The following is a 22,746-nucleotide window of genomic DNA, read 5'->3' on the forward strand; positions in this document are numbered from 1 at the left end:
GCAGGCTAGCAGCACAGAGTTAATCAAAAAGTGACATCTGCAAGCCTGTTAATCTGTTTCCATCTGCTAGTTGGTATGCATAACCCACTGGTCTGGCGTGACTGGATGAAGAAGAAACAGTTTAGTTCTGAAAGCTGCCATACCAAAAAGAATAGAGAGGCTAGAGCTAGTCCAGAAAAGAGCAACCAAAATGATATGCAATCTGCATAAGTAGCCATATGAGATGAGACTTAAGGATCTAAATATGTATATCCTAGAGGAGAGGGAAGGATATGAAATAGACATTTCAATATCTGAAAGCTATTAATAATGTGCAAGCAGCAAACCTTTTCCAGTGGAAAAGAAGTTCTAGAACTAGGGGAAATGATATGAAGCTCCAAGCGAGTAGATTCAGGGCCAAATGCCAGAAAATATTTTTTTCACAGAAAGGGTGGTGGATGCCTGAATAGCCTCCCAGTGGAGGTGATGGAGAAAAATGGCAATGGAATTCAAAAAAGCATGGGATAAAGCAGAGTTGCTTATCTGTAACAGATGTTCTCAGAGAACAGCTGGATGTCAATCCTCACACATCGGTGACATCATCCGATTGAGTCCGGCATGGAAAACTTATGTCAAAATTTCTAGAATATTGACTGAGCCTCTCTGAGCATGCACAATACCAGACATGGCCACACGGGGCCCCCTCAGTCTTATAATATAGAATTAAAGAAAAACCCCACAAAGTAGAGACAACTCCACGGGGGGGCAGGTGAGTCTCATGAGGCCCAACATCCTGCTGTCCCGGAGAACACCTGTTATAGGTAAACTACTCTGCTCTCTCCAAGGACAAGCAGGATGGTACTAGTCACACATACAAAGGTGCAGAACATTCCTGCCCAACAATCACCAAAACGCTACACCCATCTCAGGACAACAGGAAACCGTGGTTCACCCCAGAACTAAAGGCCCTTAAGCAAGACCTACGCAGCAAAGAACACAGATGGCGCAAAAACCCCTCTACCTCGACTCTACTTGCCTACAAATCCCAACTACATTTATGTATTATTTATTTTATTTAACATTTCTATACCGGTATTCGTGTGAACATCATATCGGTTTACATCAAACAAAAGTTAGAAAGTACATCAAACAGGGTAGGGAGGGAACTGGGACAGGGAAGGAAAATAACTGGAGGAGTAAGGCAGAGATAGGTTAAGGTTAACAGCGAAGGCATAACAACGAGGTCAACAACAAATGCAAGGTAGATTAAATAGTTAAATAGTAAACAGAGTGCGTTACAAATAGGTTGACAAAGCAAGGCAGAGTGATCACATCCGAATCGAAGCAGATGGGGGGGGGGGGGGGGGGGGGGGGAAGAGGAGAAAATGACTGGAATGGGTCCTATTCTGGGTATGCCTGTTTAAATAGCCAGGTCTTTAATTTTTTTTTTTAATTTTTGGGGCAGGGCTCAAGATGGAGGTTTGGAGGTAGTTTGTTCCAACAGGTGGGGCCCGCAATAGACATGGCTCTGTCTCTTGTTGAGGAGAGGTGTGCTTTTTTGTGGTAGGGTATTTGGAGCATACCCAAATGATTGGTTCGAGTGGGGCAGCTAGGTTGAGCGTGAGTGAAAGGTTCGCCTAGCCAGTTAGAGTTATGTGAATAGATGGATTTGTGAATGATGGTCAGTGTTTTGTGGAGGATACGGGAGGCAACGGGGAGCCAGTGTAGGTCGTTAAGGATGGGGGTGATGTGGTCTGATTTGCGTGTATGGGCGATGATTCGTGCTGCCGCATTCTGCAGCATTTGTAAGGGTCTAATGGTAGCGTAGGGGAGGCCAAGGAGTAGGGAATTACAGTAGTCGAGTCTAGATACGAGGGTTGACTGAATGACAGTGCGGAGATCATGGGAGTGGAGAAGGGGTTTAAGCTTTTTCATGACTTTGAGTTTAAAAAATCCTTCCTTCAGTACTTTGTTAAGGGTTTTTTTTTAAAGTTTAGGGATTGGGCGATTTGGACTCCTAGGTCTCGTGCGCAAAGTTGAGTGGCAATGGAGTTGAACGCGGGGTCGTTTGCAAGTGCAGGCTTCAGGGTTTGATAGTTGGTTATGAGTAGTAGCTCTGTTTTAGAGGAATTCAGGGCTAGTTGGAGGGTTGAGAGGAGGTTGTTTATCGAGTTGAGGCATTTGTCTTTTAAGGAGTTTTGTATAGGGATGACGATTTGTACGTCATCGGCGTAGATGAAAAATTTGAGCCCCATATTGGTTAGGAGGTGGCAGAGGGGAAGGAGGTAAATATTAAATAGTGTAGATGAGAGGGAAGAGCCTTGTGGGACTCCTTGAGAAAGGGGGTGGTGGGGGGATTCCGCATTGCCGATTTTAACGGAAAATTTTCTGTTGGCTAGGTATGAGGCAAACCAGAGCAAGGCTGTACCAGAGATGCCAATCTCGGCGAGGTGGGATAGCATGAGGTTGTGACTGTTGGTGTCGAATGCAGCGGAGATGTCAAGGAGTGCCAGAATGTAGCTGTGTCCTTGGCCCATGCCTAAGAGAAGGGTGTCTGAGAGAGTAAGGAGGAGGGTTTCAGTGTTTAGATTTTTTCGAAAGCCAAACTGGGATGGGTGGAGGATATTGTTATCATCAAGGTAGTCCATGAGTGCCTATACGAATGCCTATAGGAACGCCATCCACAGATCCAAGAAAGATTTCTTCTCTAAAAAAAATCCATCATTTCATTTTTGATTCCAAAGCCCTGTTTTCCTATGTCTCAGCTCTCACCAAACCATCCCCACCCATCATACCGGATGACCTAGCCCTCAGCAAAGCTACAGAGCTGGCCAACTACTTCGAGAAAAAAATCTCCAACCTCATCACACCCCTCACTGCCTCCAACCTGAGGTCCCCTCTCCCGCTAACAATCTTTCCACAACGAAACTCTTTCCTGGAATCCTTCGATTCTACGTCATCACTGGAAATTGAAAATATTCTGAAGAAGCTCAAACCTTCCTCACATCAGACGGACCCAATACCTACCAATCTTCTTCTCTCCATTCCGAATATCATTTCTAAACCTATAGCAGATATCATTAACTGCTCCTTTGCCCAAGGACTGGTGCCAGACCAACTAAAACTTGCAATACTCAAACCTCTATTAAAAAAACCCAACCTATCGCCTACGGACCCAGCAAACTTCCGCCTCATAGCGAACTTGCCTCTGATCGCCAAAATTATGGAAAAAATAGTAAACAAGCAACTTTCTGAATACTTGGAGGACAACAATATTCTCTCCCCATCTCAGTTTGGCTTCCGCAAACTCTAAACACAGAATCCCTCCTAACTTCCCTTTCGGACACTATCCTCCTAAACCTGGAAAAAAACCAACCTTATCTCCTAGCGCTTCTAGATCTATCTGCGGCCTTTGACACCGTGAACCATACAATCTTATTAGAGCGTCTGGTAGATTTAGGCATTAAGGGAGTTGCGCTCAGCTGGTTCAAATCATTCCTCAATAACAGATGTTTCAAGGTCAGGATCAACAATAAAGAATCACACCCAGTCAGATCCAACCTGGGAGTCCCCCAGGGATCATCACTTTCACCCACCCTTTTCAACATCTACCTTCTCCCACTCTGCCAGTTACTTACAAACCTAAAACTAATTCACTACCCTCTACGCGGACGACGTCCAGATTCTTCTCCCAATCACAAACTCTCTTCAAAAAACATGGTCCTACTGGAATAGCTATCTTAAAGCAAACAACCTCCTTCTCACTAGCATCAACCTCGTCCTCAATACCAATAAGACGGAGATTCTCATTATAATCGCTGGATGAAAACAATGTTCTCCTCAACCCCCCGAGCCCCTCCCAATTTGCCTAAACATCTATTAATCACTCACTATCTGTTAGAGATTTAGGGGTTCTGCTTGATAACCAACTAAATCTAAAAAAATTTGTCCAAAATACCACAAAAGAATGCTTTTTCAAACTGCAGGTCCTTAAAAAACTGAAACCGCTCCTTCACTTCCGAGACTTCCGGCTGGTGCTTTAAGCCATCATCCTATCTTAAATTAACTTATTGCAACTCCCTCCTTTTTGGTCTCCCTGCAATCACCATTAAACTCCTGCAGATGGTTCAGAACGCCGCCGCCAGGATTCTCACCAACTCAAACAAAAGAGAGCACATCACTCCCATTCTTCAGGAACTCCACTGGTTACCAATCAAATTTAGGATTCTTTTTAAAGTCCTCATGATGATTCACAAGGACATTTACAACATCTCCCCCCTCCAGCTAAGCATTCAACTACGTCTGCACACATCAGACAGACCGATCAGAAGAGCATACAAAGGCACACTTTATGCTTATCAACAGCGGGTCCCACTCTCTGGAATACGCTGCCCCCGGATCTCCGACAAGAACCCTGCCCTCAGACATTCGAAAAAAACCTCAAAACTTGGCTTTTCAGTCAAGCCTTGCCAGAGAGATAAGCACTCCCTGAACCTGCTTCTCGGACAAGGTCACAACGTACTTTCGAATTAGTCCTTTCCAAATTTTATCTGGGGCCCCCTTTCAAATCTATCATGTACATCTGCCCCTTCATGTCCAGCCTCACACCTTACAGTTTATCCCCTTATTGCATCCCAGCCCCGTGGTTCATAACGCATTATCTTACCTGCTCAATTAACCTGCAATTAACCTGTAACTCAGCGGTCCTCATTTTGCATCCCAATGTTTTTTAATCACTTAACCAGCGCTTCAAAGTTGCCCTCCACCTAGTTTCAACAGTTTCCTACTTTCTCTGTTATTACTTGAATGTACTCTAATTTTATTTTATTTTAATATGTACTGAAGTTCTTAATCCACTTGTTTTAAATGTTCCTTGTATCGCTACCAAGCAACTGTTCTGTTTCCATGTAAACCGGTGTGATCTGTATTCTATACAGGAACATCGGTATATAAGAATTTAAAAATAAATAAATAAATATGCATGAATCCCTAGCACAACAACGTTTTTTTTGGGAACAGGAGGGGGCAGCCTGAACAAAAACAAAGGGGCCTAGGCAGGAACAGAGTTGGGTTCTAAACCTCAAATATGTTCTGAGGGACAGATTGACCAAGCCTGATGTCGCATTGACCATCTCTGTCCAAACAGTAAAGAGATGTGAATGAGCAGATGGAACTCCACATCACAGCTCTGTAGATCTCAATGGGGACTGCTCGCCAGTGGGTCACTGGCACTACCATGGCTTGAACAGAGCAAGCCTTGACATGACTCCCAACATGTAATCCTGCCTGGGCATAACAGGAGGAGATGCAGTCTGCTAGCCAATTCACTAGCGTCTGTTTGGCAATGGCAATCCCCAGTCTGTTCTGGTCAAAAGAAACAAACAGCTCAGTGGACTGTCTTTGTGCTTCTGTCCGCCCCAGATAGAAAGCCAAGGCTCTCTTGCAGTGCAAACTATGCAGGGGCTGATCATCTTGGTGCGAATGAGGCCTGGGAAGGAATGTTGGCAAGACAATGGATGGATTAAGATGAAAATGAGACACCACCTTAGGCAAGAAATGAGGGTGGTCTTCCATACGCATCATATTGTGAAAATATTGTGTGTAAGATGGATAAGTCACTAAGGCCTGGAGCTCAATGACCCTGCATGCTGAAGGCACAGCCACAAAAAATACGACCTTCCAGGTCAGCACAGTGGCTTGAAAGGAGCTTTCACTAGCTGAGCTGAAACCACACTGAGGTCCCAGGACACAGCAGGCAGCCTTAGAGGAGGCTTCAACTAAAGTAGACACCACATGAGATGTACAACTATAGGCCGTATGGAGATGGGCTTACCCTTTACACCACTGTGATATAAACTAATTGCACTAAGAAGAACCCAAACAGAGTTGGTCTGGAAAACAGTGTCGGAGAGGTGTAGAAGGTAGTCAAGCAGTTTTTGTGTTGAGCAGGTGGTGTCTAGGGCCTTTTGCTCATATTACACAGAAAACTTCCTCGAGTCCATAGGACTTTCTGGTGGAAGGCTTTCTGGAAGCTACGAAGGACCCAAGACACATCTTCCGAGAGACTGAGGGGTAGCAGGATCAAACTCTCTAAGCAGTGAGCAACAGGCCTGGAGGTTGGGATGCTGCAACCTGCCCCATTCCCAGGTAATGAGATCTAGGAAAGTACTCCCGAAGAAGTGGAAAGCAGACCTGCCTTGGCTAATGGGGGGCTATGACAGTTTCCTTGTCCTCCCTGAGCTTCAACAAAGTCTTCGCCACCAGCACAGCTGAAGGATACACATACAGGAGACCCTGGCCCCAACAATATGCAAAGGCATCTGAGGCCAGCTTGCCATGTGCACTGTACATGGAACATAACATAGGATCCATAACAGATCCAGCTCCGGGGTTTCTGAGTGTCAGATCCAGTTTGCTACTCCCAGGCCAGAACCTACTCGTGGGGTCTGAAGGAATGATTCAGTCTACCTGCTACCCCATTCTTCAGACCACTCAGATACATGGCTCTGAGCACCATCCCATGTGAGGGCCTAGGACCATATTTGGGCTGCCTCTTGACACAGGTGATATGAGCCCATACCTCCTTGCTTGTTGATAACTTGGTTATCTGTCTTGAGCAACATAATTTGTGTTGGACAGTCAATTTCTGAAAACCCTGAATATACCTGATTGCCCGGAGCTTCAGAAAATTGATTTAATTCATTCCTGGGCGGACAATAGACCCTGAGTCCATCTATATGGGCAACCCAGTCCAGGGTTGATACATTTGTTGTCAGGACAATTTGTAATTGAGGAATTTGCTAAGATACTAACCCCCCCCCGTTCCAAATTGGAAAATTCTCACCACATTGACAAAAAAAATCCTGGAGAGAGAGTGAATTGGATGCAGTCTTGCAGATCCTGAATGACTTGAAGTCACTAGGACCTTAGGGTCCATTGGGCTCTCTGCATGTGCAGATATATCAAGGGAGTAGCATGTACGGTTGCAGCCATATAGCCCAACAGTCTCAATACGTGCCACACTGATACTTGCTGGCTCTCTTAATTCTCCGTTGCCTTATTTATTTATTTTATTTATTTAGCTATTTTCTATACCGGCTTTCACGACCAGGGGTCACATCAAACCGGTTTACATTTAACAGTTTGTGCATTAAAACATAGAACTGGAACAACTAACTGGTGCAGAAAATACAGTTACAATGAACAAGGAATTATACAACTGGGAGAGTGGGAAGAAGAAGAAGAAGAGAGTATAACAATTAATAAAAATGCATTTACAATGGATCTTTACAAAATATGTAACTTAAAGACCCAGACTGAGAGCAGTCCTGGTCTGGAGTAGGTGGTGGATGATTAAGACTTTATAGTGGAGTTATGAGATGATGCGAACTCTGAAAAAGTAATTAAGGGATAATATTAACATGGGTTAATCTAAGATCGGAAAGGCTTTTCTGAAAAGCCAGGTTTTTAGTCTTTTTCTAAAAGTTAGTAAGCATGTTTCCTGGCGCAGCTCTACTGGGATAGAGTTCCATAAGCATGGTCCTGCTGTTGATGGTGCTCTGTCTTCAAGTGATTTGTGTTTGAAGGCTTTGGCGTGTGGAACCTGTAATGTTTCTTTATAGCAATTCCTGGTTGGTCTGACTGTGGAGTGTTTTTCCAGGGGGATTTGTAGATTTAATGGTGCGAGATGATGGATGACTTTGAAGATGGAAGTTATGGACTTATACATTATTCTGTATTGAATAGGTAGCCAGTGAAGGGCTATCAGGATCGGGGTTATGTGGTCGAATCTCCTAGAGTTGGTCAGAATTCTGGCAGCTGTGTTCTGCACCATCTGTAGCGGTTTTGTATGAGAAGCTGGAAGGCCTAGTAGAATGGAATTACAATAGTCCAGCTTGGAAAATATAATTGATTGTAAAATTGTTCTGAAGTCGCGGGAATGGAAGAGCGGTCTGATTTTTTTGAGGATGTATAATTTGTAAAAACAGTCCTTGGTCGTTTGGTTAATGAATGGTTTTAGGGTTAGGCGGTTGTCGAGGATAACTCCTAGATCTCTTACGTTTGTGGTTTGCAGGTTGGCTGGTGGATTTGAGGTGATCTTGTTATTGTCGTGGGCTATGATGAGGAATTCTGTTTTTAAAGCGTTGAGAATCAGGTTCAGACTGTTGAGGAGGTGTTTGATCTCCGTTAGGCAGCTCTCCCAGAATTCTAATGTGTTTGTAATGGATTTATTTATGGGGATAACGATCTGCACGTCGTCTGCGAATAGGAAGTGTTTTAATTTTAGTTTAGTAAGAAGGTGGCAGAGTGGGAGAAGGTAAATATTAAAAAGGGTTGGAGAAAGGGAGGAACCCTGTGGCACCCCTTGTGAAGACAGATGGTATTGAGATTCTTTATTGTGGATTTTAACCTTGTATCCTCTGTTCTCCAAGAAGGTTTTGAACCAGGTCCGTGCAGTGCCTGAAACTCCAATGTTTGCCAGTTGGTTTAGTAGGATGTGATGGTTAACCGTATCGAATGCCGCCGAGAAGTCTAGGAGAATTAGAAGGTATGCGTGACCTTTATCGATGCCAGCTAGGAGGAAGTCTGTAAGAGAGAGCAATAGTGTTTCCGTGCTTGCTGCTTTGCGGAATCCAAATTGATTGGGCGATAGTATTTGGTGATCCTCCAGGTAGTTGGATAACTGTGTGTTAACTAGTTTTTCCATAATTTTTGATATGAATGGGAGGTTAGAGATGGGGCGGAAGTTGCCGGGATCATTGGTGTTCAGGTTTGGTTTTTTGAGTAGGGGCTTGATTGAAGCTGTTTTAAGGTCATCTGGGTAGATACCCTGGGCTAGGGAGCAATTTATAATGTCGGCTAGAGATTTAGAAATGGAATCCGGGATAAGTAAGAGTATTTTGGTAGGGATTTGGTCGAAGGGGTGTGATGGTTTCATTTTTTTCAAGATCGTTCGGATGTCATCGGTAGTGATGGGTTCGAAAGTGTTGAGAGTGATGTCTTTGTTTGGATGAGCATATGAAGTGTTGGAAGGTCCACTTGCATTTGGAGTCAACTTATTCAGGAGGTCGGATATTTTTCTATTGAAGTAGAGAGCCAATTCGTCTGCTTTAGTTTTTGCTAGGTCCTCTGGGATTGCTGGGGTGATGGCTTTTGTGAGGCTGGACACGTAATTGAATAAAGCTTTCGAGTCAAAAATGAGGTGGTGAATCTTGCGGGCATAATAGTCTCTTTTTGTTTTTAATGTGCTGTTTTTGTAGAAGTGGAGGGTGCGTTTATATTCCTGAAGCGAAGTAGGTGAAGGGGTTTTTCTCCATTTTTTTTTCCTTCTGTCGTAAAGTTAATTTGAGTTTTCGCAGATCCTCGTTGAACCATGGTTGACTCTTTGGTGCATTATGTTTGAGATTTTTTGGAGTTAGGGGACATAGTGTATTGGCTGCTGATTCTGTTATTTTCGACCAGGATTGGACTGCTGAGTTGGGAGTGGAAACGTCTAAGAGTGAAAGATCTGGGGCTAGATGCTTGGCGAGGAGATCCGAGGGGCATGTTTTCCTGTATAGAAATGGTTGAAGTGGGGGATTATTGTAGCTTGGTTTTAATAGAGAGAATGCGGTGGAGATTAATGTATGATCTGACCATGGGACCTTTTTGCACTCGGGATGTTCTGGGAGAGAGATGCCGGAATTGGTAAAGAGAAGGTCCAGCGTGTGACCCGCTTTGTGTGTGGGTTTGTTAATTTGTTGTTTGAAACCTAAGGCTGTCATGGCTGTGAGAAATGTTTCGCAGTTAGAAGAGAGAGGGGACTTGTCCACGTGAAGATTGAAGTCTCCCATGATAATGGTTGGAGAGTCCAAGTTTAGCGTAGTAATGATTTCCAGAATAGAAGAGGAGTCGGATTCTAGGAGGCTTGGAGGGGCGTAGACTAAGAGAATTTGAAGATATTCAGATTTAAAGAGGCCTATTTCGAGTTTGGTTGGTGATTTGATTGGATGATGGGTAAATCTCAGAGATTTTTTTACTGCCAGGAGGATACCCCCGCCTCTTTTTTTTTGCCTTGGGATGGAGAAGAGGTCGTAGTTTTGGGTAGGGAGTTGGTTTAAGAGGGCGATATCCGATGTTTTGAGCCATGTTTCCGTTATGGCGCAGAAGTCTGGCTTGTCATCTTGAAGAAGGTCGTTGAGTATCAGCGTTTTGTTAGTAAGCGATTGCGCATTGAAAAGGATGATGGTGAATAATGTGAGTCCTAAAAACTGAGTTGTGGGGGAGATCATGATCGGAATGAGAGATTTGTACGTGGTTGGCCGGTTGATCATTGTAGATTTTGTAGATGATTAAACTGCCCGCTGAGAAGATGTTGTGGGTATAGTAAGTATTGTCTCCTTGCTGATAATGTGGTTGTTCGAGGTGGCGTTGAGAGAGGAGTTTATGGTCCTGTGTAAAAGGTAAGGAAAATGATTTGCTACTCGCTGTTCTTTCTCCGAAGTGTCGTCCTTACTGAGTTCTATGAAGTTGAGTCTGGTTGTGGCTGGATGGGTGTTGTATGGTAGTGGATGTGTGCTGGGTGTGGCTGGGTATTGTTGAGTGGGTCCTGGAAGTGTGATAGAAGAATATTGATGTGTCCTGTCCGTAGGGCTCCTTAGTGCAGGGAGTGGTACAAATTTAAAGCCCTTCGTGCTAGGCTCTGATAGGCCTGCTGCCTGTCGTGGGGCGTGTCTTACTCACTGCGAAGGATTCTGCTGGGCGGGGTCTTCTCTTTTGTTTAGTTCCCTTATTTGATTGTTTGATTGGCTCTTTCTCTGCCTTCTGGTTGGCTGGATTGGTGGCAGCGGGTGGATAGGCCGTCTGGGCCGTCTGGCCTGCGGGTTCGGGTGCAGGGCAGCTGGGGCTTTGATCGGCGGTCGGCGGGGCTGAGTCCCAGGGCGGGGCGGCGCCGACTTGGAGGTCCTGTACGTCCCGAAATGGGTGTCGCCGACCGCGCTAGGTCCAGTGGAGGGGGATGGGGTACGGCTGAGGCCGGGCAGGCGGAACGTTGTAATACCCGTTGTGGGTTCTGACAGGTTTCGGATATTTTGCTGTTAGTCTCAGGAGTTATGCTGCAGTTGATCTGTGGTTACTTCCGTGAGTATGGGTCGGGGCTTCTTCAGGGCTGCGACGAAGGGGCAAGACAAAGGGGCAGGCCCCTTTGTCGCGCTCCTTCGTGCGCGCGACGCCAGGAAGGGGAGCTGAATTTAAAGGGCTCCTACCTGCTTCCTTAGTTAGGTTTCGTCACTTCCTTCGCTTTTGCTGGCTTGAAATTTGGCGCGGTTTGTTTCTTCTGCCTTCTGATTTGTCCGGGGGTTGTCCCACGTGGTTGCAGCGCTCGGGATCGGGGCTTGATCCTTTCTGTCGGGTCGGCGGGGCTTGTGTCCCTATCGGGGCGGCGCCGACTGCGAGGAGCTGGAGGTCTCTTTGGGAGCGCTGCGAGGTAGGTGGAAAGGAAGGGTCGCCGAGAGGAGAGCCGAATTTAAAGGGCTCCTACCTGCTTCCTTAGTTAGGTTTCGTCACTTCCTTCGCTTTTGCTGGCTTGAAATTTGGCGCGGTTTGTTTCTTCTGCCTTCTGGCTTCTGATTTGTCCGGGGGTTGTCCCACGTGGTTGCAGCGCTCGGGATCGGGGCTTGATCCTTTCTGTCGGGTCGGCGGGGCTTGTGTCCCTATCGGGGCGGCGCCGACTGTGAGGAGCTGGAGGTCTCTTTGGGAGCGCTGCGAGGTAGGTGGAAAGGAAGGGTCGCCGAGAGGAGAGCCGAATTTAAAGGGCTCCTACCTGCTTCCTTAGTTAGGTTTCGTCACTTCCTTCGCTTTTGCTGGCTTGAAATTTGGCGCGGTTTGTTTCTTCTGCCTTCTGATTTGTCCGGGGGTTGTCCCACGTGGTTGCAGCGCTCGGGATCGGGGCTTGATCCTTTCTGTCGGGTCGGCGGGGCTTGTGTCCCTATCGGGGCGGCGCCGACTGCGAGGAGCTGGAGGTCTCTTTGGGAGCGCTGCGAGGTAGGTGGAAAGGTGGGTGGCCATCAAGGTGATTGCTGTGGCAGAAAACCTTGGCCTGAGCAGTGTCTATAGCAGGGCTCCGATGAACTCCAACTGAGGTGACTGGCTGAGAAGGAACTTGGGGTAGTTGATGACTAATATTAGTGACTCCAGCAGCTGGATGGTAGAGCACATAGATGCCTCAGAACCTGCCCGAGTGGTGCTCTTGACCGGCCAGTTATTTAGATAGGGGAAAACGTGTACTCCCAGTCTGCGAAGATTCATTGCCACCACAGCCAAGCATCTTGTAAAGAACCGTGGGGCAGACACTAGCCAAAATGGTAGAATGTGCTACTGGAAGTGCTGTTTTCCCTACACAAATTGGAGATACTTCCAATAGCTGGGAAAGATCTCTATGTATGCAACTTTCAGATCGAGAGAATATAGCCAATCCCCTTTTTGCAGAAAAAGGATCAAGGTGCCCAGGGAAACCATCTTGAACACTTTTTTTTTGTAGAAATGTGTTCAATGCCCTTAGGTTTAGGATGGGACAGTGTCCCCTGGTTTTCTTTAGAATCAGGAAATACCAGAAGTAGAATTCCCACCTTCTCTGCCCTGGTGGAACTACAGGGTGGCCCATGGAAAAGTAGCCTGCCTCCAATAACTGGTGGAGGCAGGCTACCCTGTATTAAGAGAGTGGAAAGCCAAACCAGAAGTATCTCCTGATGAGCTACTGGTTCCCAAAATGGACTCGGAGGGCGTTTAGAAGTGGCTGGGTCTTGAGTGCCTGCGGAGAGTTACTGAAGTGTTACACAACGATCATGGATCTGTGTTACTACGTCCTTCACTTTATCTCCAAAAAGATTCTATCATGTGCACAGCATGTCCATGAGCCTTTCCTGCACCTCTTGAAGATCAGAGGCCCGCAGCCAGCCAAGTCTACGTACACCGATTCCTGCAGCAGAGACTCTCATTGCCGTCTCAAAGACATTGTAGGTTGACTGGACCCCGTGTTTTCCACACTCTAGACCCTTATGCACCAGTGAATGGAGGGTGTCTTGCTGCTGCTGAGGAGACTGCTCAGCCACCTCTTGCACCTGCTTCAGGATGTCCCATATGTATTGGCCCATGAAGAGCTGATAGGCCATTATGTGAGCATAGCTCTCTGAAATACCTTCCTCCCAAGAGAGTCTCCATGGCCCTCGGATCCCTCCCCGGGGGTACAAAGAAGTGAGTCTGAAGGCACTTGGCCTTCTTGAGAGTGGATTCAACCACAACAGATTGGAATGGCAGCTGATGCTGGTCGAATTCAGGAGCACTTTGGACGAGGTAAACCACGTCCACCTTCTTGTTAATGGGAGCCACTGAGAGGGGGGTTTTCCCACATGCTCATCAGCAACTCCATAAGGATTTTGTGCACTGGGACTGCCACAATCTCCTTAGGAGGCTCTATGTACTGGAAAATAGCCAGCATCTTGAGCGGGTATCTTCCGACATCAGTCGGACAAAACCTGCAAAGGAGAGGTCTTCCAATGGCGACTTCCTTCTACTGGCAGGAGAAGGGTCAGAGGGGAGGCCATTTGATGCCTCATCTTCCAAAGCCTCTCAGGAGCTCCCCCCCATCAAGGGATCAAAACGGTCCTTCTCATTGCAATAGATAGGGGATGGATATATTGGTGCTTGGTCCTCTGCCATTGGTATGGTAACTTGAGTGACTGGCCAAGTGGGCCTGGACGCTGAGGCCACCCCAACCTAGAAGGAGCTTTGTTGTGGTTGTCCACAGTTCCTTGGAGGAACTGTGGACAACCACCATGCCAGTAGGCAGAGGCTCCAATGTCCCAACAGGCATTGATGCCTCTGCGGACACAGACATCAATGATGGTGTTGGTGCAGCACCTATAAGTGCTTGTAGGGGGCTGAGCAGTGGCTCAAGGAGCAACTGTGCCAGTCCCAGTGACATTGGAGATCCGATGCCAAAGCCCTGCAGCACCTTCTCCATGGCCAGCTGAAATTGCTTCTCCAACTCCTCCTCGTAGATCGTCGATACAAAAATGGCCAGGGACCCAGGAGGCATGGCCAGATCCTCTTCGGAACCAAAAGGAGGATCGGTGGCAGACATCTAGGAATCATGGAGGACTGGTGCTCCTCACTACAGGGTTGCTTTGGGAAACTTTTGGCCATAACTGGCGCATCTTTGTGTCCGGCATCATGCATCAACAGGAACAGATGATGCTTCTTCAGCTTCCCCCAATTCTGAGGTCAAAGACAATGAACCCGATGTCTGATCTGAAAGAGCTGGGCAATGGCCCAGCTCCAGAGTCCCTGCAAGTTACAGACACTGACAGATCCAATGAATCGACTGTCATCGGTGTGGCTCTGAGGTCCCTCTACATCGATAGATGCCGATGGATAGGTCTTCCCATTCCAGAAGAGTTGGCCCATCATCTCCAAACGGGCCCAGTATCCTTGGGGGGGGGGGGGGGGGGGGGGGCATCTGTGTGCATTTGCAGCAATCCTAGATGTCATGCAATGCTCCAAGCAGAGGACACATCTATAAGAAAATTATTACTTACCTGCTAATTTTCGTTCCTGTAGTACCATGGATCAGTCCAGACCGTGGGTTATGTCCCCAATCCAGCAGATGGAGTCAGCCCAAAGATCTGAGGGGGCGTCACCATAAGTACTACTACCCCCTCTGCAGGAGTTCAGTATCGAGTATATCAAAGCCCGAGTAAACAGAAACCCCTTGATTGGATCAAGTTTAAACAAAACGGCAACAAAGAGCCGCTGGGTCGAAATAGAGAACTGGAACCGTCCCACCAACGGGTGGGAGGCCACGAACATCGCGTGTCAACCTCCAAGAGAATGGTGACAGACAATGAAAACTGGAAACACGTGAAAAACAACAGCAGTAAAGCCACTACTGTAACATAAAGAACAGTGGAGCAGAGTCAGCCCCCAAATACAGCTGAGCAGGAGTAGAACCCAAATGCGGTGGGCGTCTGGACTGATCCATGGTACTACAGGAACGAAAATTAGCAGGTAAGTAATAATTTTCTTTTCCCTGTACGTACCTGGATCAGTCCAGACCGTGGGATGTACCCAAGCTTCCCTAATCCGGGTGGGGTCCTGCGAGGCCTGCTCGTAGAACCTGTTCGCCAAAGTGTCCATGGACGGACGAGGCGAGGTGTAGTCTGTAGTGTCTTGAGAACGTGTGCAAAGATTTCCAGGTGGCCGCTCTACAGATTTCTTGCGAGGATACCGAGCGACTCTCCGCCCAGGAGGCCGCCTGAGAGCGTGTAGAATGCGCCACAATACCGGGTGGGGGCGTCCGCCCCGCCCCGATGTAGGAAGCGGCAATGCCGGCCTTCAGCCATCTGGCAATAGTCGTCTTCGAGGCCTGGGATCCCTTCCGGGGACCGGACCAAAGAACGAAGAGATGGTCAGAGGTCCGAAAATCATTCGTAGCCTCCAGGTAGAGCCGCAGGGTGCGCTTGACGTCAAGGAGACGGAGAGACCGCGGCTCAGACGAAGAGAAAGATGGCAATTCCACAGTCTGATTCACATGGAAGGCGGACACCACCTTCGGGAGGAAGGAAGGCACAGTACGGAGTGACACGCCCGAATCAGAGAACCGGAGATAAGGCTCTCGACAGGACAGAGCCTGCAGCTCCGAAATACGCCGAGCGGAGCATATGGCCACCAGGAACACCGCCTTGAGAGTGAGGTCCTTGATCGTCGCACACCTCAGTGGTTCAAACGGAGGTCCCGACATGGAACGTAGGACCAGATTGAGGCTCCAAGAGGGACAAGGATCCCGCAATGGAGGCCGCAAGTGCTTGACCCCCTTGAGAAAACGGATGATGTCCGGATGCTGTAGCAGCGATCCTCCTCCCCGCAGGAGAGAGCCAAGAGCGGCCACTTGAACCCGAAGTGAGTTGTAAGCGAGCCCCTTGTCCACTCCCGCCTGTAGGAACTGGAGAATCTGCGGGACAGACGCTTCCGTGGATCTTGTGTTCCGCTCGGTACACCACAGCTCGAACACTTTCCAGACTCGCACATAGGCCACCGACGTTGAAGTTTTCCGAGACCGCAGCAGAGTGGACACTACCGCCTCCGGATACCCCCGTCGGCGGAGGCGGCGCCTCTCAAAAGCCAGGCCACAAGACAGAAGAGTTCTGCCTGGTCGAAAAATACCGGTCCCTGGTGGAGGAGGCGGGGAAGATGTCCCAGCCGGATGGGACCGTCGATTACCAGGTGGAGGAGGTCCGCAAACCAAGGTCTTCTTGGCCACTCCGGCGCGACGAAGATCACCATCCCCTGATGAACTTCTATCCGTCGGAGTAGTCTTCCCACCAGCGGCCAAGGGGGAAACGCGTATAGGAGCAGATCGGCCGGCCACGGGAGCGCGAGAGCATCGACGCCCTCCGCCCCCCGTTCCCTCCGGCGACTGAAGAAGCGAGGAGCCTTGGTGTTCTGGGCGGATGCCATGAGATCCAGGTGGGGGGCGCCCCACCGCCGAACAAGCAGCTGCATGGCCTCGTCGGAGAGCGACCACTCTCCGGGATCCAGAAGCTGGCGACTTAAGAAGTCCGCCTGGACGTTGTCCACGCCCGCGATGTGCGAGGCCGCCAGGCGGCGCAGATGTCGTTCCGCCCACTGCATCAGCATCGCTGCCTCGAGCGCAACCTGCGGGCTGCGAGTGCCGCCCTGACGGTTGATGTAGGCCACCGTAGTCGCGTTGTCCGATAAGATTCTGACTTCCCGATTCCGAAGGAGCGGCAGGAAGTGGAGAAGCGCCAGCCTGACCGCCCTGGTCTCCAGACGATTGATGGACCACTTTGATTCCTCCGTGGACCACGTCCCCTGCGTGGCGCTTCGGTCGCAGACTGCTCCCCAGCCTACGAGGCTGGCGTCGGTGGTTACCACCACCCAATTTGGTAGGTCGAGGGACACGCCTCGAGCCAGATTCTCCGGCACCATCCACCAGGCCAAGCTGTCCCTGGCAAACTGGGGCAGCGGAAGTATCACCTGGTAGTCCTGCGAAAGTGGTTTCCAACGGGATAGAAGTGCTCTTTGCAGAGGCCGTAGGTGCGCAAATGCCCAAGGAACCATGTCGATGGTGGAGCCCATCACTCCCAGGAGCTGCAGATAGTCCCAGGAGGTGGGAGCTGGTAATGCAGAGAATCGTTGTATGTGTTCCCGTAGGGCATGCGCCTTGTCCTGTCTGAGAAAAACCACGCCCAGGCGGGTGTCGAAGGTCGCCCCCAAGAAATCCAAGCGCTGCGAGGGCACGAGGGAGCTCTTGGAGAAGTTCACCACCCATCCCAGGGACTGCAGAAACTCTATCACCCTGGCCACTGCCGCCTGTCCATGTCGAAAAGACTTCGCTCGGATGAGCCAATCGTCCAGATAAGGATGGACTAGAATCCCCTCCTTCCGAAGGGCAGCCGCCACGGCTACCATGATCTTGGTGAAGGTGCGCGGGGCCGTCGCCAATCCAAACGGAAGCGCCACAAACTGGAAATGCTGATCCAGAATCTTGAACCGTAGCAGACAATGATGCTCCCGGCGAATGGGAATGTGAAGATAGGCCTCCGTCAGGTCCAGGGAGGCCAGAAACTCCCCTGGATGTACCGCCGCGATCACCGAACGTAGCGTTTCCATGCGAAACCGGACCACCCGAAGGGACCTGTTGACTTCCTTCAAGTCCAGTATGGGGCGGAAGGAACCGTCTTTCTTTGGTACCACGAAGTAGATGGAATAATGGCCCAAGCCCACCTCTCCGGAGGGTACGGGCACAATGGCGCCTATCTCCCATAGTCTGTCCAGGGTCAGCTGCACCGCCCTTCGCTTGATGGCCGAGCCGCAGGGAGAGAAGATGAACCGTCCCTTCGGAGCGCGGGCAAATTCCAACGCATAGCCGTGTCCTATGGTGTCCAAGACCCACTGATCCGAGGTGATCCGTGCCCACTCCTCGTAAAAGAACGCCAGCCGCCCCCCGATCTTGGGGACGGCGGAGTGGGCGAGCTGAACATCATTGAGAGGACTTGGGCAAGGGCTGTCCTGCCGTGGGAGCGGCACGCGGTGGGCGGCGCCCACGAAAGGACCGGGACCAGGGCTGAGACCTAGGAGCAGCGGCCCGAGACGCCGCCGGTCTGTAATTCCTGTAGCGCCGTTGCGCCCTGGCTCTGGTCCGGGAGGACGAAAAAGCCCTGGTGGAGCGATATCTGTCTTCCGGCAGGCGATGGACCGCGTTTCCCCCCAGAGACTTGATGATCTGGTCTAGATCCTCCCCGAACAGGAATTTTCCCCTGAATGGCAGGGAACCCAGACTTGACTTGGAGGACGTGTCCGCCGCCCAGTTGCGTAGCCATAGAAGACGACGTGCCGCCACCACCGAGGCCATGGAACGGGCGAGGACCCTAAACAGATCATAGGAGGCGTCAGCCCCGTATGCCACCGCAGCTTCCAGCCTATCCGCCTGGGCGGCCTCCTCGGGCGGCAACACCTGAGAAGTGAGCAATAGCTGCACCCAGAGAAGACTGGCCCGCTGGGCAAGCGAGCTGCACATCGCCGCCCGCAGCCCCACCGCGGAGACCTCGAAGACCCGCTTGAGGAAGACTTCCAACTTGCGATCCTGCGTATCCCTTAACGCCGCTCCACCCGTCACCGGTATGGTCATCCTCTTCGTGACTGCCGACACCGCGGAGTCCACCCTGGGCACCTTGATGAGATCCAGAAAATCTTCCGGCAGCGGATACAGCCTCTCCATGGCGCGGCTGCCCCTTAGGGCAGCTTCCGGGGCATCCCATTCTCTGGTGAGAAGCTGCAGGAAAGACTCGTGAATGGGAAAAGCCCGAGCCCTCGGACGCAGGGCAGCCAGTACCGGATCCCCCTTCTTTGAGGAAGTGACGACCGCTGGCGCCACAGGAGCCGGCGGATCCGGCGGAGGATCGAGGTCCAACCCCTGAATGATTTGCGGGATTAGGTCATCCAGCTCTTCCCGCTGGAAAAGGCGCAGCGTGCGTGGATCCTCTCCCTCTGCAGTGGAGTCCCCTTGTCCCGAAGCTGCAGGGTCCGCCCCAGGGGAAACTGGGTCCGACCCAGCTCCCCCCGAGCCCACAGGGAGCCGGGTGGGGACGGGGAGCTGTGGGGCCCCCACGCCCGCCGGCGCGGGGGTGGCCGTGTAGAGGGACGAAGGTCGCGGCAGCTTGGGTGGTGGCGGTTCCGCGGGAGCAGCCAGGTCCTGAAGATAAGCTGTGTGCATCAGGCGGATGAACTCTGGTGAAAACCCCGGCCTACTCGGGGGGACATCCGCTGTTGGGGGCCCCGGGGGACCCTGCCCCTGCGGGTCTTCTGGTAATAAGTTCGGGGGGGAGCCCTCTGAGGCTTCCCCGTCCCCCTGCGCTGCCTGATCTCCCTCAGGACGCAGCGCATGCAAGATGGCCACCGTTCCCGCCAGGAATGGGGGAGGGGCCGGCCCACGCCGCCCGGGCAAGGCTGCCAGAGGGGAAAACCGAGTGAGGGGCCGAGACGTGCCTTCCCCCCCGGGGAGGCACCGAGCGCAGATCCCCTCCCTCGAGATACGCGATCCAGGCTCGCCGCAGGCCGAGCAACGCGCCGGCCGCGGCATCGCGATCGTGATAAAAAAAAAAAGAAAGAGTCTCCGGCAGCCAAAAACGCCCTGGGAGCCTCGGGGGGGGGGGCCGCGATACAGAGCGCCGCTGCGGGGGGGCCCGATGGCCTGCACTACCCGCCGAAGAACAAAGCGGCGCCGCGGGGGGGCCTTCCTGGCCGCACAACCCGCCGAAGATGATCACCCTGCTCCCCGCTGCGGCCCACGTGGAAACGAAAAATTGCCGCGGGAGCAGGCGAAGACGCTGGAGGCCGGTGCCCCCGGCAGCCGCGTCTAAACTAGCTGCAAATCAAAACAACAACGGAGAAGAAAAAACACTTACCCCGGTGAAGCACCAACAGGCGCCGAGGCAGGAAAGAGAGGGACAGAGACTTACAACACAGAAGCCACGCCTCCCCAATTAATCAATTAACTTTTGGATTTTTATTTTTTTTTTTTTTTTGAACTGAAGCAGAACTTGATCCAAGCAAATAAAACTAACAAAGGAGCAGGAAATAAAGTCCCAAACAAGGGAAGAAAAGGAAGAAGGTTATAGGCAATCGGGAGCAAGCCCAGATTCCCCTACTCGCATCTGCTGGAGTCAGAAGATACTGAACTCCTGCAGAGGGGGTAGTAGTACTTATGGTGACGCCCCCTCAGATCTTTGGGCTGACTCCATCTGCTGGATTGGGGACATAACCCACGGTCTGGACTGATCCAGGTACGTACAGGGAACATGGGGATCGTGATAGTCAATAGTCCTTCCAAACTGGGGGCATTGCTGGAACCTTGATGATGACATGGCATCACAAAAGAAAAGATATGCGAGATTGAAATCGATGATGGCGACTCCTGATGGTCAGTTGGCACCAAGTATACCACCACAGAGATTGACAACAAAACTTATCCAAAGCACTGAAAAACCTACCTAGGGAAGATAGAGAAGAGAACTGAGGGACCCTGCATAGAACCGCAAGATCCTGACAGTACTTCAACAGTAAAAAACGCATAAAAAAATCCTTAAAACAGGGGGGGGGGGGGGGGGGGGGAAGAGACTATCACTCTACTGCGAAACACCAGGCTCCATGGAAAAAGAAAGACTGAGGAGACCCTGCATGGCCACATGGTATAATGTGTGCCTGAGCATACTGAGAGAGGCTCAGTCAAAGTTCTAGAAACTTCGTCATAAATTTTCCATGGTGGGCTCCATTGGATGTTTTCACCCATGTATGAAAACTACCATTCTGCATGTCCTCGGAAAAATACAGAGGATGCATAGTGGTAAGAGGATGGTAATAAAGCACTGACGTTACCTGCACAGAGCAGCAATTACACTGAACAGAAGGCACGGGGGGCGGGGGGAAGAACCTGCATGGAATGGTAGAAACAACACAAGACAGAAGAGGTATACATGGTTAGATGGAGTACATGGGGGAGGAGGGAGTGGATAATTGCCTCCATGTGGGAATTTATGGGTGCATCTGCCTGGGGTGGGCAGGTCACTGCTAGGCAACTGGATGGGCAATATTTGTCTTTTTCTGCCATCATTTACCATATTACTATGTTCTATATTAGGAGTCGCCACTCAGGAAAAGGATCTTGGAATTGCTGTAGACAATATATTGAATTCCTCAGCTTGTGCAGTTGTGGTAAAAAAGCAAAAGAATGTTAGGAATTATTCAGACAGAACAAAAAATAAAACAGAATACCATGCCTCTGTGTCAAACCATGGTTTGGATTGCACCTTGAGTGCTATGTGCAGTTCTAGTTGCTACATCTCAAAAAAGATAAAGGAGAACTAGAAGAGCATAGAGGAGGATAAGAAAAATGATAAAGATGATGGCATGGGTGCCTTGTGAGGAAAGGCAAAACCAGATGGGGTGCTTTAGCATGAAGAGATGACTCAGAGTGTGTCTATGGACTAGTACTCAAATTAGGGTACACTATGAAACAGATAGCAATCTCAAACAAACTGAAGAAAGTATTTGTTCACTCCATGCACAATTAAACTGTGGAATTTGTTGCCAGAAGATGTGATCAAGTCAACTAGCATAGCTGGGTTTAAATGGGGTTTGGACTAGTTCCTGGAGGACAAGGCCATAAACAATTAGGCAGGTAGGGAAAGCCACTGCTTATACCTGGTAATGAGCAACAAGGAAAAGATTTACCGGATGCTTCCTAGTAATCCAGACTGGCCACTATTGGAGACAAGATGCTGAGCTCAATGGAACTTTGGTCTGACCCTGCATAGCACACCTTGTCAGATTCAGTTTATTTTTCTTCAAGCTAATGCATCACAATTGGATTCTGTAACAGAGCTGTGTTTTGAGATACTGAGGGAATGTACACATTATAGGTACCTAAAAACATTCTCAGCAATGTGGCACTTACACTATAGACTTACAAATGAGAACATCCAATGTTTAGAAAGGTATCATAAGCAGCCATGTAAGGCAGAGAAATATCTCCCATTTTATCCTCACCTCTTTATGATTTCTACCATTAATTCTTTTCTCCCTCATTCTTCTCTCTAAATTTTTTAATCATTAGAACCTCTCTCAAATTTACCTCTCTGTGGGGTTCATACAATTACTTCAGTTCAGCAGCTTCCCCATTTCTTGCCCTGTGTTTTCTGCCTGATTCATCTCCCTTATTCTTTTTTGTCATTATCCCTTCCCTCATCCCTGTCTTCTCCTATAATCTTCTCTATTCAGCCTTCCCCCTCCATGTTTTTACCCACCAATTCATCCCTCTTTCTCACCCCTCTGTGCATTCTCCTGTCACTCCCAGAAACTTGTCATCCTTGTGTTCAGTGGAGCTGCTTGATCTGTGAAAGCTCCTGCGTGAATGTTTTCGCCTCGGCTGTTGCCTCTCTGAAATCTCATCCTGTTCCAAAGCTTCATTTTCCATGTAGGGATATGCAACCAGGTTAATGTATCCATCGCTGTCACCCTCAAAGCACACCGACACCACACCTGTCAGAAGGGAATAATAAAGATCAGGCTCCAACACTCACTCAGAATAATATTGGCTTTTATCCAGTGCAGATTCACTGACAAGTCTGATCAAGGTTTGTCGTCATCTGTTCCTACTGGCTATCCCAGGGGTAGGCAACTCCAGTCCTGGAGTGCCATAAATTGGTCTGTAGA

At 49.7% G+C, this 22,746-nt stretch overlaps 1 protein-coding gene across 3 annotated transcripts in view; it reads right to left on the minus strand.

Annotated features, from left to right (window-relative positions):
* The window catches only part of IP6K1 (inositol hexakisphosphate kinase 1), a 124,127-nt gene that overhangs the window by 36,678 nt on the left and 64,703 nt on the right, over window positions 1-22,746 (minus strand). For 2 of the 3 annotated variants that reach the window (XM_029599667.1, XM_029599669.1), the window contains exon 3: window positions 22,359-22,572. In XM_029599667.1, the coding sequence (XP_029455527.1) occupies window positions 22,359-22,572 (214 nt within the window). Of the gene's footprint in view, window positions 1-22,358; window positions 22,573-22,746 lie in introns of those variants that run through there. The other variant, XM_029599670.1, reaches the window with a different exon arrangement.

This window comes from Rhinatrema bivittatum, chromosome 4 (assembly GCF_901001135.1).
Source record: "Rhinatrema bivittatum chromosome 4, aRhiBiv1.1, whole genome shotgun sequence".
In the NCBI taxonomy this organism is placed as follows: Eukaryota; Metazoa; Chordata; class Amphibia; order Gymnophiona; family Rhinatrematidae; genus Rhinatrema; species Rhinatrema bivittatum.